Source organism: Trachurus japonicus, chromosome 6 (assembly GCF_045865225.1).
Source record: "Trachurus japonicus isolate A0001 chromosome 6, Traja_1.0".
Taxonomy (NCBI): domain Eukaryota; kingdom Metazoa; phylum Chordata; class Actinopteri; order Carangiformes; family Carangidae; genus Trachurus; species Trachurus japonicus.
In genome coordinates, this window is record NC_140912.1 from 23,045,542 (window position 1) to 23,060,802 (window position 15,261).

General features: G+C 42.4%; 1 protein-coding gene across 1 annotated transcript; it reads left to right on the forward strand.

Annotated features, from left to right (window-relative positions):
- The first annotated feature begins 3,728 nt into the window (after nucleotides 1–3,728).
- Nucleotides 3,729–14,969, forward strand: LOC146986179 (myosin heavy chain, fast skeletal muscle-like). Its single transcript, XM_085779882.1, has 40 exons — nucleotides 3,729–3,878; nucleotides 4,017–4,238; nucleotides 4,314–4,457; nucleotides 4,549–4,705; nucleotides 4,793–4,820; nucleotides 4,902–5,007; nucleotides 5,102–5,194; nucleotides 5,283–5,346; nucleotides 5,428–5,526; nucleotides 5,606–5,709; nucleotides 5,829–5,967; nucleotides 6,103–6,221; nucleotides 6,387–6,536; nucleotides 6,636–6,806; nucleotides 6,902–7,202; nucleotides 7,327–7,394; nucleotides 7,479–7,566; nucleotides 7,688–7,805; nucleotides 7,907–8,030; nucleotides 8,719–8,859; nucleotides 8,953–9,204; nucleotides 9,298–9,540; nucleotides 9,626–9,802; nucleotides 9,886–10,031; nucleotides 10,135–10,225; nucleotides 10,322–10,711; nucleotides 11,317–11,443; nucleotides 11,528–11,646; nucleotides 11,727–11,923; nucleotides 12,183–12,366; nucleotides 12,483–12,648; nucleotides 12,727–12,851; nucleotides 12,939–13,247; nucleotides 13,352–13,555; nucleotides 13,655–13,780; nucleotides 13,870–14,040; nucleotides 14,142–14,246; nucleotides 14,344–14,439; nucleotides 14,563–14,694; nucleotides 14,879–14,969. Exons 2-40 carry the CDS (start codon nucleotides 4,032–4,034, stop codon nucleotides 14,897–14,899), a joined length of 5,802 nt encoding a protein of 1,933 aa, XP_085636008.1. The 5' UTR covers nucleotides 3,729–3,878; nucleotides 4,017–4,031; the 3' UTR covers nucleotides 14,900–14,969.
- Nucleotides 14,970–15,261: the final 292 nt, after the last annotated feature.

A 15,261-nucleotide genomic window follows, 5' to 3' on the forward strand; every position in this document is an offset into this window, starting at 1 on the left:
GTCTTCAATTCTAGGTCACGAGCTTGTTCACTATCTATGTTAATGTAAGCCTTTGTATAAATAAAATAATTTGCATTTTTCACAGCTCAGGTCCCCATCATGACTTTGATGTGGCTGCTGAGCTGCACCTGCACCCTGGTCCACTCTACTGCCCTGTTGTTCTGATGGGGTGGCACTATAACATTTTGCAAGTAGTGTGTTCTTCAGCAGAAACAGAGGTTTTGTGTGTGATTTGTCAACACTCTCTTTGAAGTCTTTGTGGTGCTGGTAATGTGGGGTGTTTGGGAGTTGACAACTAACAGTAATCTGTCCCTTGAGTTCACCTTCTGCCTTGTGGTGCCTAAAAGTAATCTGGCTCAGACGCTTGGGCTGCAGATTCTTAGAGGTCCCTTCATTCCACCTGCGCTGCTCGTCTGTGCATGCAATCCCTGTCTTTCCACTAGCCACTGCATTCTGGACCTGACAATAACAATCAATATTTTTTAACCTCAATGTTCTCCCTGCATTATTTAAAGCTTAAAAATATATAGAAACCTGTAATTATTATTGATTATTATTATTATAGAGGATGTTGTTATGATGCCATGTAAAGCCCTTTAAGACAAACTGTTTGTAAAAAACGAGCTATAAATAAAATTGCCTTGCCTTTATTTATTTGAGAATTTACACATAAATTAAAATAGTTAGGCTACACTTCACTACCATAGCATACCTTCCAGATGATTGCTGCCGCATGACTACAGGATTTTCCCAATCCTGCTATGCAGGAACAGCCTACAGTCTCAATAACGTTGGCTCTTGTCATCACCCACGCCAGATGTTTTGGTTTTGTCGTGCTCTGACTTGGCTCAACTTCAGCCTTCAGAAAGGTAAACACCCCCTCTTTTCTGCACACAATTTTTCCGATTTTCTTGCTGTGAAGATAGTTGTATGCCTCGGTGCTTTTAAAATTCCTAAGTTCTTCGCCATCAACACCTTCACTAAAAATAAAATAATTTACTATGTCAATATAACTGACGTCCGGCCACTGCCTCAAGTCATCCACCCATTCTGTCAGAGTAGACGGATGGGGCACTTTCTCTATAATGTTACCGTCCTCTTTTGTCAAATAATCAGATCCATGGACCCATCTTCGTGGTTTGGCCATTTTACGTTTGTGTCACGAAGAAGGAATTTTGTTTTTACGACTGAGCTGGCTTAAAGTCCCACTCCCGCGACCCTTTTCGGCCATTTTAAAACCAGCTCATTAGCCATGCACATTAGCAATGCACCTCTGGGGGGTGGGCGGAGACTGCGCTGCTCTGCACCCGCCCAGCCACCTCCTCGCACCCCACCCCCCGCTTGCTGACAGCTGGACATTGTACAATTACAGATTCAGCGCGTTTAACGTAAAACTCCACACTGGGATTCGATCCCAGACTGGTGCATAGTCCTTGCTCACAGTGCAAGCTGCTCTACCAGGTGAGCTATACCTATTATACCTTGACAGCTACACCGAGCTGTGAAGGCTTTCACCTCTGAGCCAGATGCAGAGCAGGGCGGGAGCTTGTAGCACTAGTGCCCTCCCCTGGAGCTGTGACACCCTCAACTCCAGTCTTCCTGAAACTGCCAGTTTGAGTCTGCCATTGGTTCACAGCAGTTTGAAGGCAGAAAAACTCTGAAATGCAATTTTGCACTTCCTTCTCTGCTGTCGCTCCAAAAAAATCGCTCTGTCACTCAGCTGCAGTCGCTCGTCAGTTTGGCACAATTCAACAGATCGCTCTGATGACGTCATTCAAGCGATTCCAGTGAATTTCACCTCGCTTGGAGGCGCTCTTTTCTTCCAGTTTGTATTGGTCCAGCACAGCTGACAATGTACCTGCTGCCGCCGTTTACCTCTTGTGGAAGCCGGCTTTGCTATGCTGGACCGGTGGAGTTGTATTACGTTTCCATGATTTCAGCAGTTGTCATAGTTACGCATAGATTACGACAGCCAATCAGCGCTGAGCGACAAGCGACTGACAGCCAGAGACTTGGGATTTCTCATCTTGAGCGACAGATGAATACTCATTAGTATGCAGGGCTCCAGACTAACTTTTTGCATTTAGTTGCACTGGTGCGCCTAACTTTTATTTTTGTGTGCACCAGCACAAAATTTAGGTGCACCCAAATTTTTGTGTCCCACTAAATGCACGCCGCTTTGGGTTGTGAGTAGGGATACAAATTATCAATTAGGCCTAATTCATTAATCATTAGTTGGTTGACCGCCAATCGATTAATGGTTAACTGATAATCGGCAATTTCCTGAGAACCTAAATTTCTTTTGGTATAGGGTCTACAACATAAAAAGCTGAACATTGCTTGGGCTCTACACTAATATTTGTTAGTTCCTACTTTAGGGGCACAATGAAAAATGTTTAAATAATGTTTTTTAACCCTTAAATAATGTTGAGGGTCCAATGTGACGCATTTTTACATTTGAGAACAGTAAAAACACCCTAAACATTTTTCCTTTGACTTTAAGATGACTTCTAGTGTGACCCAGTATGGGTCATACATGGAAATATTTCAACTTTTTTAAATCAACAGACACAAGCAATAAATTGTTCTAGGCCTATTCACAATATTTGATACAGGTGAATTGGTCTTTCCTGCCACTACACTATTATATTAACTCTGATATGAATTACATATTTAACTACTTCAATCACAGAAGTAGAGGAAAACTCAGCGTTTTTTAATTTTTTTAATTTTTTATAATAGAGCTCCCTTATATAGACCCAGCTAAAACACGGGAGGACGCTCTCCTCCCATATGGTGCTCCGCTCGCCGCTCCACTCTCCTTCTAAATGCTCCCTCCCCGCCCCCGGTCGACAAACGATTACTCCAGTACCACTAGTGACCCCGAACATTCGGATAGTGAAATATGCCACTCGTTGCAGCCCTAGTGCTAGGTGGTCATTTGGTCGTTTTGAGCTGGTTTCCTTTCGGCGCCGATGTTAACAGTCGTTCACACCAGACTGCACCTCCGCGGCTGGCTCTCGCCCTGCAGCGATTTCGGCATCTGGTCTATTTTGTGCGTGAGCAGCGAGCGAGCGCGTCAAGCAAGGCAGGAAGTCACACATGAAACAACGACAACAGTTCGGTCACACGGAGAGATTATGCGCTTGCGAAATAAATTTATGTCTTCACCCGGGCATCAGGTGCACCTGTGCGACCTAGAAAAATTATTAGTCGCACTCTTAAAAATTTTGGTCGCAGTCTGGAGCCCTGGTATGTAGTTTATCAAGTTAGTGCTTATCAATGATGAGTACAACATTTTTAACTGTTTATAAACTACATACTAATGAGTATTCATGTGTTATGAATTATGAATTTAGTATTTAATGTTTAACTAATGCTTAATAGCATGTACTTATTATAAAGTGTTACCAATTTAAGAGAAATGTTCTTTCATCAGTACAATAAAATCTAAAAATAGCCTCCTGAAGGCCTTTCAGTTTGCTTCAAGCCACACGGGTCAGTGGAAATATGGAGAGCAAAATTATGAGGGGTGATTAAACGGCCAATAAAAGCATCATGCCATATAATGTAAACCACACCACATTATATATGTGTCCCGTTATAACTTTTGCCGCGTGCGCAATCTTGACCATATAAAAGGATACTAAAAGGGCAGAGCAGTGTGTGGAGACCCCTGACAGAGCCTGCTACTGGTAAGAACATCCTCTATCTGTTCTGGAGAATATCAATGTTTTCATTTTAATGTATTTAAAATAGCAATTGGTTGGATATATTTTGGAACAAATCTTCTCTTAAACTTATCTCTGTGTCTGAGAATATGTACTTTGTATTTAGGATTGTGGAACATAACAATATTTTGACAGAGAGAGGGTCAGGTATGAATATATTTTGAATTTGATGCATTTCATATCAAACATTTGATTGAATGAAGTCATTTTTGGCTGTTCAGCTTCGTGAGTTGATGTAACCTCAAAAAGGTGGCCTAAAATTACTCTTATTTCATTTTACCTCAGACATAAACTGCCACCATGAGTACAGACGCAGAGATGGCCATGTATGGCAAAGCTGCCATTTACCTCCGTAAGCCAGAGAAGGAGAGAATTGAGGCTCAAAGCAGACCCTTTGATGCCAAGGCTGCCTGCTATGTGGCTGATGCCAAAGAGCTGTACCTGAAGGGAACAATCCTCAAGAAAGAGGGTGGCAAAGTCACCGTCAAAGTCCTGGACACTCAGGAGGTTTGTATCATAAGTTTAGAGTCATATATGAGTTAAATGTGATCAGCTCTCAATGTCACCAATTTCCTGTTGCAGGAGAAGACAGTTAAAGACGATGACGTCACTCCAATGAACCCTCCCAAGTTCGACAAAATTGAGGATATGGCCATGATGACCCACCTCAATGAAGCCTCTGTCCTGTATAACCTCAAAGAGCGTTATGCAGCATGGATGATCTACGTAAGACAATCTGCCAGATGATACACACACAATACTGAAAATGATTATACTTACCTAGGGTTAACTGTTTTAACTTAATGATCTCTTTCAGACCTACTCTGGTTTGTTCTGTGCCACCGTGAACCCCTACAAGTGGCTCCCAGTGTACGATGCTGAAGTTGTGAATGCCTACAGAGGCAAGAAGCGTATGGAGGCTCCACCCCACATCTTCTCTGTCTCTGACAACGCCTACCAGTTCATGCTAACTGGTAAATCCTTTTCAATATAAAATTTGTTAGTATGAGGTTTATGTTGTAGAAATAAGTGATTCATTACTTTATTTTATGCTTTAACAGACAGGGAGAACCAGTCTGTCTTGATCACGTAAGTTTCATTTTTGTTGACGTTTTTCCAAGATAATCAAATAGCTTGATCAAACTCTTACAAGTCTTTGTCTATACCTAGTGGAGAATCTGGTGCTGGAAAGACTGTCAACACCAAGCGTGTCATCCAGTACTTTGCCACAATCTCAGTTGGTGGTGGTGAAAAGAAGAAGGAGAGCCAAATGAAGGTATGTCACAATGACTCTGAATGTGTATTGAGTGCATATAGTATCTCCACAAGACAAAACACATTTTGATATGATTTTGTCACTTGGATAATAGGGCTCACTGGAGGATCAGATTATTGCAGCCAATCCTCTGCTGGAGGCCTATGGTAATGCCAAAACTGTGAGGAATGACAACTCTTCTCGTTTCGTAAGTATGGAGAGATGTCAGCAAGAGAAAATTCCTCTTACACATTGCCAATACTGAGAGATTTTAACAACTGCTTTGTTCCAAACAGGGTAAATTCATCAGAATCCATTTCGGCACAACTGGCAAACTGGCTAGTGCTGATATTGAGACATGTAAGTAACAAATCTCATAGTAAACACAAATGATTGGAGTTGAGAATTTTCCCGTTTGTGATTTAAGACCCACATTTGCAGATCTGCTGGAGAAGTCTAGAGTGTCATTCCAGCTCCCTGATGAGAGAGGCTACCATATCTTCTACCAGATGATGACCAACCACAAGCCTGAGCTGATTGGTAAGCAGATTAAGCTGCTGCACAATGTTAAATGTACTTAGAGATTTCATTGAAAAACACTCAATTTTTTCACCTGCAGAAATGTCACTCATCACAACAAACCCTTACGACTTCCCCATGTGCAGTCAGGGTCAGATCACTGTGGCCAGTATTGATGACAAAGAGGAGCTGGATGCCACTGATGTTAGTGATTTTCATTGTTAAAATCTTTACAATAATTTGCATGTTAATGATCAATATGGCTTTCTGAATGTGTTGTGTGAAGTGATTACATATTCTGATGACACTTTTTGTGAACACAGAATGCCATTGATATCCTGGGCTTCACTGGTGAGGAGAAGATGGGCATCTACAAATTGACTGGTGCTGTGCTCCACCATGGTAACTTGAAGTTCAAGCAGAAGCAGCGTGAGGAGCAGGCTGAGCCCGATGGCACAGAGGGTGAGTATTTATGATCATTCATGAAAAATTTGGATGTAACAACAACAGAGATTCTTGTCTGTCATTTGTTTCTATTATTAGCACTACAGTCAGTGTAACATAAGTGTTAACTGTAAATCACTGAACTGTTTTCAGAGGCTGACAAGATTGCTTACCTGTTGGGTCTGAACTCTGCTGACATGCTGAAGGCTCTGTGCTATCCCAGAGTGAAGGTCGGAAATGAGTTTGTCACCAAGGGACAGACTGTGCCTCAGGTAAATATGAAGTATAATTTTCCTGTCAAAACAAACACACTGTTATACTGATTCAAGGGAATCAGTATAACATCAAGTCTATGAAAGATAGTTGTATACATGAAATGCTAAATGCTTTGACTTGAGCAGTGTTACCCCTAAAGTCATTTTTATGTTGTTATTTAGGTGCATAACTCAGTGACTGCCCTGGCCAAGTCTATCTATGAGAGGATGTTCTTGTGGATGGTCATCCGTATCAACCAGATGCTGGACACCAAGCAGCAAAGGAATTACTTCATTGGTGTGCTGGATATTGCCGGCTTTGAAATCTTTGATGTAAGCTTCATTCACTGTATTTCAGCCTACAATAATTTTCATGACAGAATCCTTCTTTTTGCCTGTAAAACATTAGGCTGACTATTTATCCTCTAACAGTTCAACAGCATGGAGCAGCTGTGCATCAACTTCACCAATGAGAAACTGCAACAGTTCTTCAACCATCACATGTTCGTCCTGGAGCAAGAGGAATACAAGAAGGAGGGTATTATCTGGGAGTTCATTGACTTCGGTATGGACTTGGCTGCCTGCATTGAGCTGATTGAGAAGGTACAGTTGATTTTCAGTGATATATTTGAAGATACTCTTCTGAATATTTAACAACAGCATCAGTTCATGCTATATCTCCTTCTGCTTTCTTCAAGCCCATGGGCATCTTCTCCATCCTGGAAGAGGAGTGCATGTTCCCCAAGGCCACTGACACATCCTTTAAGAATAAGCTGTATGACCAGCATCTTGGCAAAACCAAAGCCTTTGAGAAGCCAAAGCCAGCCAAGGGCAAGGCTGAGGCCCACTTCTCCCTGGTGCATTATGCTGGTACTGTGGACTACAATATCGGTGGCTGGCTGGACAAGAACAAGGACCCACTGAACGACTCTGTCGTGCAGCTGTACCAGAAGTCCCCTGTTAAACTGTTGGCATCCCTGTATCCACCTGTTGTTGAGGGTATAATATAGAATACATTGCAATATTCTTAAGTATATTTCAAGATTGTTGTACTATAAATGCTAAACTAAATTTAACATGTGCCCCTCAAGTGTAACAAAGCTTTTGTACTAATTATTAATAGAGGTCGGTGGCAAGAAGGGAGGCAAGAAGAAGGGTGGCTCTATGCAGACTGTGTCTTCACAGTTCAGGGTAAGGTTGACATTAAATACTAAAAAATAACATCACATTTAACTTTAGCTAGATTTCATGACAATTGCTATTTTCCATCTATAGGAGAACTTGGGCAAGCTGATGACTAACTTGAGGAGCACCCATCCCCACTTTGTGCGTTGTCTGATTCCCAATGAGTCCAAGACTCCAGGTACAAAAACACAATCTCCTTTGTGTCTGGGTGTGTTTGTTTTGATTGGGGATGATGTTGCAAGACTTCCAAACACTAACAATTTATTCACCGTACTAACGGCCAAATCTCTGTTCCACAGGTCTGATGGAGAACTTCCTGGTCATCCACCAGCTCAGGTGTAACGGTGTGCTGGAGGGTATCAGAATCTGCAGGAAAGGATTCCCTAGCAGAATCCTCTATGGTGACTTCAAGCAGAGGTATCAATATATAGTTCATTAAATATAGTTTAATAATTTACTTTTGTTTAAAACAAGCTAAAGAAAATGCACACACTGACCATTAAAACCTCTCATAACAGATACAAGGTACTGAATGCCAGTGTCATCCCTGAGGGCCAGTTCATTGACAACAAGAAGGCATCTGAGAAGCTGCTTGGATCAATTGATGTTAATCACGATGAGTACAGATTTGGACACACCAAGGTAGGCATCATGCATGATCTGTTATAATTCAATATATTTACCAATGAGAATCAAGCGTAGCGTTAGTTCTGGCAGGCCATGACGTCAAGCTCCAAATCAGCACAGCGTAGCTGTCATCAACGGTGCAGACCAGCTGATGGCTCAGCTGCCTCCCCGTGGCCGCTTCCTATTGGGGAATTGCATTCAGAGCGCGCTATTTAAACTGCTCTAGCCCGATGTCACCTCCCTTGCTGCTGCTTCCTCTGCTGGCTTTTTTGCAACCCACCTCCACCCCAGCTCCTCCCGTTATCAGTTATGAATCCTATCATTGTATCTTGTTAGTTGCTCTGCTCTGTCTGGGTTTTCTTTGCTGCTGCGCTCCCTGCTTATGCCGTTCATGATGGCTCATGAAGGGCAGGAAGGTGCTCTTCCTGCCTCAGGCTTTCCATGCAAGCGCGTGGAAGAGCAGGGGGTCCCAGAACAGTATCATACCGCCAAATAAAACTTGTGCAAGTAATTAAATATTATTTTGACATAGTGGTCCTGACAGAATTAGGTTTTTATATTAGAAATACATCTAAATGAACTACCTACTTAATTGAAATTAATTTAGTACAACAGCAGACCCATGTGCCAAAGGGGAAGTGTCATAGATGCAGAACAGCCTTGATATGGCCATACATAAAATGTAAATTGTCTGTTTATTCAGGTGTTCTTCAAGGCTGGTCTGCTGGGTACCCTTGAGGAGATGAGAGATGAAAAACTGGCAGCTCTGGTCACCATGACTCAGGCTCTCTGCCGTGGATACCTCATGAGAAGAGAGTTTGTGAAGATGATGGAAAGAAGGCATGTTGGAAAAAACTACTTATGACACACACATGACAATGTCATAGTATGAATAATGATGATTTTCCTATAACACAAACCTCTTCTCTATAGGGAGAGCATTTTCACCATCCAGTACAACATCCGCTCCTTCATGAATGTCAAGCACTGGCCATGGATGAAGGTTTACTACAAGATCAAGCCTCTGCTGAAGAGTGCTGAAACTGAGAAGGAGCTGGCTAATATGAAGGAAAACTATGAGAAGATGACAACTGACCTGGCTACTGCCCTGGCCAAGAAGAAGGAACTGGAAGAGAAGATGGTGTCTCTTGTGCAGGAGAAGAATGATCTGCAGCTCCAAGTGGCATCTGTAAGTACATGTGAAAAGATAGCTGTGATTTCTGATGTTTTTGAAACAAGATTTTGATGTGCTAACAGAATACATTCATGCAACATTATCTAGGAAGGAGAGAATCTGTCAGATGCTGAGGAGAGATGTGAGGGACTCATCAAGAGCAAGATTCAGTTGGAGGCCAAACTCAAAGAGACAACTGAGAGACTGGAAGATGAAGAGGAAATCAATGCTGAGCTTACTGCGAAGAAGAGGAAGCTGGAGGATGAATGCTCTGAGCTGAAGAAGGATATTGATGACCTGGAGCTTACCTTGGCCAAGGTGGAAAAGGAGAAACATGCCACTGAGAACAAGGTTTGTCAACATGAATATCTCCATTAGATAAAGGAAAATCAGCACAATTAGCTGTTGAATAACAAAATCTTTCTTGCAACCATAGGTGAAGAACCTGACAGAGGAGATGGCCTCTCAGGATGAGAGCATTGCTAAGCTGACCAAGGAGAAGAAAGCCCTCCAGGAGGCTCATCAGCAGACTCTTGACGACCTGCAGGCTGAGGAAGACAAAGTCAACACTCTGACCAAGGCCAAGACCAAGCTTGAACAGCAAGTTGATGATGTAAGTTTTTAAAGTCTATGACTTGGCAAAACAAGTTCGACCTTTCATGAACATATTAATTATTTATTGATATCAACTTGCAGCTTGAGGGTTCCCTGGAGCAAGAGAAGAAGCTGCGTATGGACCTTGAGAGAGCTAAGAGAAAGCTTGAGGGTGACCTGAAACTGGCCCAGGAATCCATCATGGATCTTGAGAATGACAAGCAGCAGTCTGATGAGAAGATCAAAAAGTAAGAGATTTAATTTCTTCTCTCCTTAAAAAGAACCATCATGTTTGTTGACACACTCAGTAGGTTGCATATACTCATACACTACATTTTCTTATTTACACAGGAAGGACTTTGAAATCAGCCAGCTCCTCAGCAAGATCGAGGATGAGCAGTCACTGGGTGCTCAGCTCCAGAAGAAGATCAAGGAGCTTCAGGTAATGACACTGATAGAATGCATTGGTTCATACCTTTGGTATGTTTTATTTTAATGTTCACTGTTCACTGAATGACAACATATTTACATTAAACAGGCCCGTATTGAGGAACTGGAGGAAGAGATTGAGGCTGAGCGTGCTGCTCGTGCCAAGGTTGAGAAGCAGAGGGCTGACCTCTCCAGGGAACTTGAGGAGATCAGTGAGAGGCTAGAGGAGGCCGGTGGTGCCACTGCTGCTCAGATTGAGATGAACAAGAAGCGTGAGGCTGAGTTCCAGAAGTTGCGTCGTGACCTGGAGGAGTCCACTCTGCAGCATGAAGCTACTGCTGCTGCTCTTCGTAAGAAGCAGGCTGACAGTGTTGCTGAGCTGGGAGAGCAGATCGACAACCTCCAGCGTGTCAAGCAGAAGCTTGAGAAGGAAAAGAGTGAATACAAGATGGAGATTGATGATCTCTCCAGCAACATGGAGGCTGTGGCCAAAGCAAAGGTAAATGATAAGTCACATTGGTAATTGGTAATTAGATAGTGTAATAACTGAGCGATTCATTAAAGCAGAAGTAAGTGGTCCGGTCGTTTTCGCTAATGCTGCGTTCCAGGCAGGCTTTTGAAATCGTAAATTACAGCTTCAAGTCACAACTTACGACTTTGTAGCGTTTCAGGCAACCCACTCGTGTTTTTCCGACCTGTTTTACCGGTGAAAGTCACTATAACGGCCACTCGTAACTTCCGACCGGTGAACTCGTACCAGATCGAACTGGTACCACTTCACGGTCGGAAAAATACGAGTTTCCTTGAACGCACCATAACAGTCCTCGTCGCTACGTTACCACATTCACGGCGTTCCTTGGCTGCACACACAGCCCTGCATGCCGTTCTCTCTCCTCATTGGATAAAAACTGTAGGATACGATAAATGTTTTCTCTTCGGCTCAGAGCAGAGCAGAGTGATTGAGAGACCCGTGTTTCAGTCCAAACACTCTATGTAAGTGATTGCTGTCGGAAGATATAACTATTTAAGACTTATATTAACACAAATATATCACTTACTTCTGCTTTAATAAAATAATTCATTTCCATTTTTTCTCAACTCAAGGGAAATCTTGAAAAGATGTGCCGTACTCTTGAGGACCAACTTAGCGAACTGAAGACCAAGAATGATGAAAATGTCCGCCAAAACAATGACCTGAGTGCACAGAGAGCACGTCTCCAGACAGAAAATGGTTTGTTCAACACACTGTTTACCTACAGTAATCTTCAGTGTACAATGAAGACACACTAATGTTTGATGATAATTATTAAACTAGGTGAGTTTGGCCGTCACATTGAGGAGAAGGAGGCTCTTGTCTCCCAGCTGACCAGAGGCAAACAGGCCTTCACTCAGCAGATTGAGGAGCTGAAGAGACAGATTGAAGAGGAGGTTAAGGTAAGGAAACTAAACATGTGCTCTGGTTTTAAATGGCATTTGGGCATTTGGTGCATTCAAGCATACATTTCTTTCACTAGGCCAAGAATGCTCTTGCTCATGGAGTGCAATCAGCTCGCCATGACTGTGACCTGCTGAGGGAACAGTTTGAGGAGGAGCAGGAGGCCAAGGCTGAGCTGCAGCGTGGAATGTCCAAGGCCAACAGTGAGGTGGCTCAGTGGAGAACTAAGTATGAAACTGATGCTATCCAGCGCACTGAGGAGCTTGAGGAGGCCAAGTGAGTACCACTCAGACAATAAAATGACAGATATTGGTATCAATAAGTATTTTTATCAAAGTAATTTTGTTGCATTTTCTAAAATAATAAGTAACACTTGACACTGCAGTAATGGTCACTGGTCTTAACATAGTGGCTGTTCAGTCTAAGAAAAATAACATCTAACAATATATGTAACTATCTAAATATATGTAAATGGCTCTAGTAAATTTAAAGTTTTTAAGGACTGACAAGAAAATGTAACATTTTTTTAAAATAGAAAAAAGCTGGCTCAGCGCCTTCAGGACGCTGAGGAGCAGATCGAGGCTGTGAATTCCAAGTGTGCCTCTCTGGAGAAAACCAAACAGAGGCTCCAGAGTGAGGTGGAGGACCTCATGATTGATGTTGAGAGGGCTAATGGACTGGCTGCTAACCTGGACAAGAAGCAGAGGAACTTTGACAAGGTAATAAAATAAATCAAATAAAATTGTTTACAATAAAAATATGCATATATATTTTGTGCATGTTTGTTTTTATATTGGTACATAACTAATGAAACCATATTAATTTTGTCACTCAGGTGTTGGCAGAGTGGAAGCAAAAGTTTGAGGAGGGTCAGGCCGAGCTTGAAGGAGCTCAGAAGGAGGCTCGTTCTCTCAGCACTGAACTGTTCAAGATGAAGAACTCATATGAGGAAGCTCTGGATCAGCTGGAGACCATGAAGCGTGAAAACAAGAACCTGCAGCGTAAGTTCGTCATTGCATTGGAAACTAGGTTTAAATTTTGAGGCTTACTGATTATTAACCACAGTTCTTTCTCTGCAGAGGAGATCTCAGATCTGACTGAACAGATGGGTGAGACTGGCAAGAGCATCCATGAGCTGGAGAAGGCCAAGAAGCAGGTGGAGACAGAGAAGTCTGAGATCCAGACAGCTCTTGAGGAGGCTGAGGTAAATTTTTATCTGAGGAGATAAAAATCAGCATACTGTGAAAGATCTCAGGATAAGGATGAACATTTTATTATTTGATGTCAATAGGGAACTCTGGAACACGAAGAGTCTAAGATCCTGCGTGTCCAGCTGGAGCTCAACCAGATTAAGGGTGAGGTGGACAGGAAGCTGGCAGAAAAAGATGAGGAGATGGAGCAGATCAAGAGGAACAGCCAGAGGGTGATTGACTCCATGCAGGGTACTCTGGATTCTGAGGTCAGGAGCAGGAACGACGCCCTGAGAATCAAGAAGAAGATGGAGGGAGATCTGAATGAGATGGAGATTCAGCTGAGCCATGCCAATCGCCAGGCTTCTGAGTCCCAGAAGCAGCTGAGGAATGTGCAGGCACAGCTCAAGGTATTGTTGTCATAGTGCTGCTGCACAAACTACAGTATAGTGAGTGGTCCCACAAAAGCTATCAATGGTGTTAATCTGAATATTTGAATATACTTTTGAACTAGGATGCCCAACTGCACCTTGATGATGCTGTCAGAGCCCAGGAAGACCTCAAGGAACAGGCTGCCATGGTGGACCGCAGAAATGGTCTTATGGTGTCTGAAATTGAGGAACTTAGAGCTGCTCTGGAACAGACAGAGAGAGGCCGCAAGGTCGCTGAACAGGAGCTGGTGGATGCCAGTGAGCGTGTTGGACTTCTGCACTCTCAGGTGATGATCACTTCAACAATTTAAAAAACAAAAAAGGTTTAATGATGCAAAAATGAGGCATGTTATCAGCTAAGTGACATTTCTCTTTAAATCTCTTAGAACACCAGCCTTATAAACACCAAGAAGAAGCTTGAGTCTGACCTGGTTCAGGTCCAGAGTGAAGTTGATGACACTGTTCAGGAAGCAAGAAATGCAGAGGAGAAGGCAAAGAAGGCCATCACCGATGTAGGTTTAAATTTCATTTGGTCATAGTAATACTCCAGTTAAAATGTGTTTTTAATGAGACACTCTAATCCCAATTATATATTCTCTAGGCTGCCATGATGGCTGAGGAGCTGAAGAAGGAGCAGGATACTAGCGCTCACCTGGAGAGGATGAAGAAGAACCTGGAGGTTGCTGTCAAGGACCTGCAGCACCGTCTGGATGAGGCTGAGAACCTGGCCATGAAGGGTGGCAAGAAGCAGCTCCAGAAACTCGAGTCTAGGGTACAACAGTCATGTTAATGTTTTTCCATTTGGGTAGAAGTAAAAAGATATAGCTACAAAAGACATTTTTAATATTGCATACATCTTCCTGTTTTCTGAAGGTGCGTGAGCTGGAGACAGAGATTGAGGCTGAGCAGAGACGTGGAGCAGATGCTGTTAAGGGTGTCCGCAAGTATGAGAGGAGGGTGAAGGAGCTCAGCTATCAGGTAATGCTCTGATCACATTTATATACAGTAACAAAATCAATCAAATATCAGTTTACTTCCCATTAAAACATTTCAATATGAATATTTCATGTTACAGACTGAGGAGGACAAGAAAAACGTTTCCAGGCTGCAGGATCTGGTCGACAAGCTGCAGCTCAAGGTGAAGGCCTACAAGAGGCAGGCTGAGGAAGCGGTAAGGACAAAACATGTATTTAAAAAACAGGAATTTCATAGCATGTCGTATTTCAATGCACAGTATATACTTTATGCTGGCCCTTTTGAAAATTTAAACATTTTACAATATATTGTATTCCAGGAGGAGCAGGCCAATGTTCATCTGTCCAAGTGCAGGAAGGTCCAGCATGAGCTGGAGGAGGCTGAGGAGCGTGCTGACATTGCTGAGTCCCAGGTCAACAAGCTCAGAGCCAAGAGCCGCGACTCTGGCAAGGTAAAGACATAAGCTTAATGGAAATAGAATATCTATCAAAGCCCATACTCCAGCCTATCATGATATCAAATTCATGACACCCTTTTTGAAAAGAAATGCCATGAATAACATTGCAAACAAACCACAACATGATGCAAATATATACCGCAAACATTCATCCATTGTCTTTTTTTTTCTTTTACAGGCAAAAGAGGCAGCTGAGTAAAGCACCCTTGCTGATTGGCTGTTTCTATTCATATAATATGACATGAAACATTCCAAATAAAACAGATTTTCATGTTAAATTGCTGTGTGTTGATTTGAATCAGAAATATTTAAATATGAGAGTAATTATGACATTTGGGTCACTGGTGGTGACACAGGTATCATTCCACAGTTGACACTGGAATATCTGACTAATATCTGTAAAAATAAATAAATAAATAAAAATTATGTTATTTTTACTTCACGGTTAAAATTACAGTGTAGAGCCTCTCTAGTGTCTTTAACTATCGTGAGAGGTAGCTAACCTGAGCTCTTTCTTTGCACTCAAAGTATACACTAAATTAATATGTGTAAGAGTGTTTT

Coding starts and splice junctions, on each gene's coding strand:
- LOC146986179 (XM_085779882.1), top strand. CDS start 4,032: ATGAGTACAGACGCAGAGATGGCCATGTATGGCAAAGCTGCCATTTAC. Junction 6,807..6,901: donor GCATTGAGCTGATTGAGAAG/GTACAGTTGATT, acceptor GCTTTCTTCAAG/CCCATGGGCATCTTCTCCAT. Junction 13,248..13,351: donor ATGTGCAGGCACAGCTCAAG/GTATTGTTGTCA, acceptor CTTTTGAACTAG/GATGCCCAACTGCACCTTGA.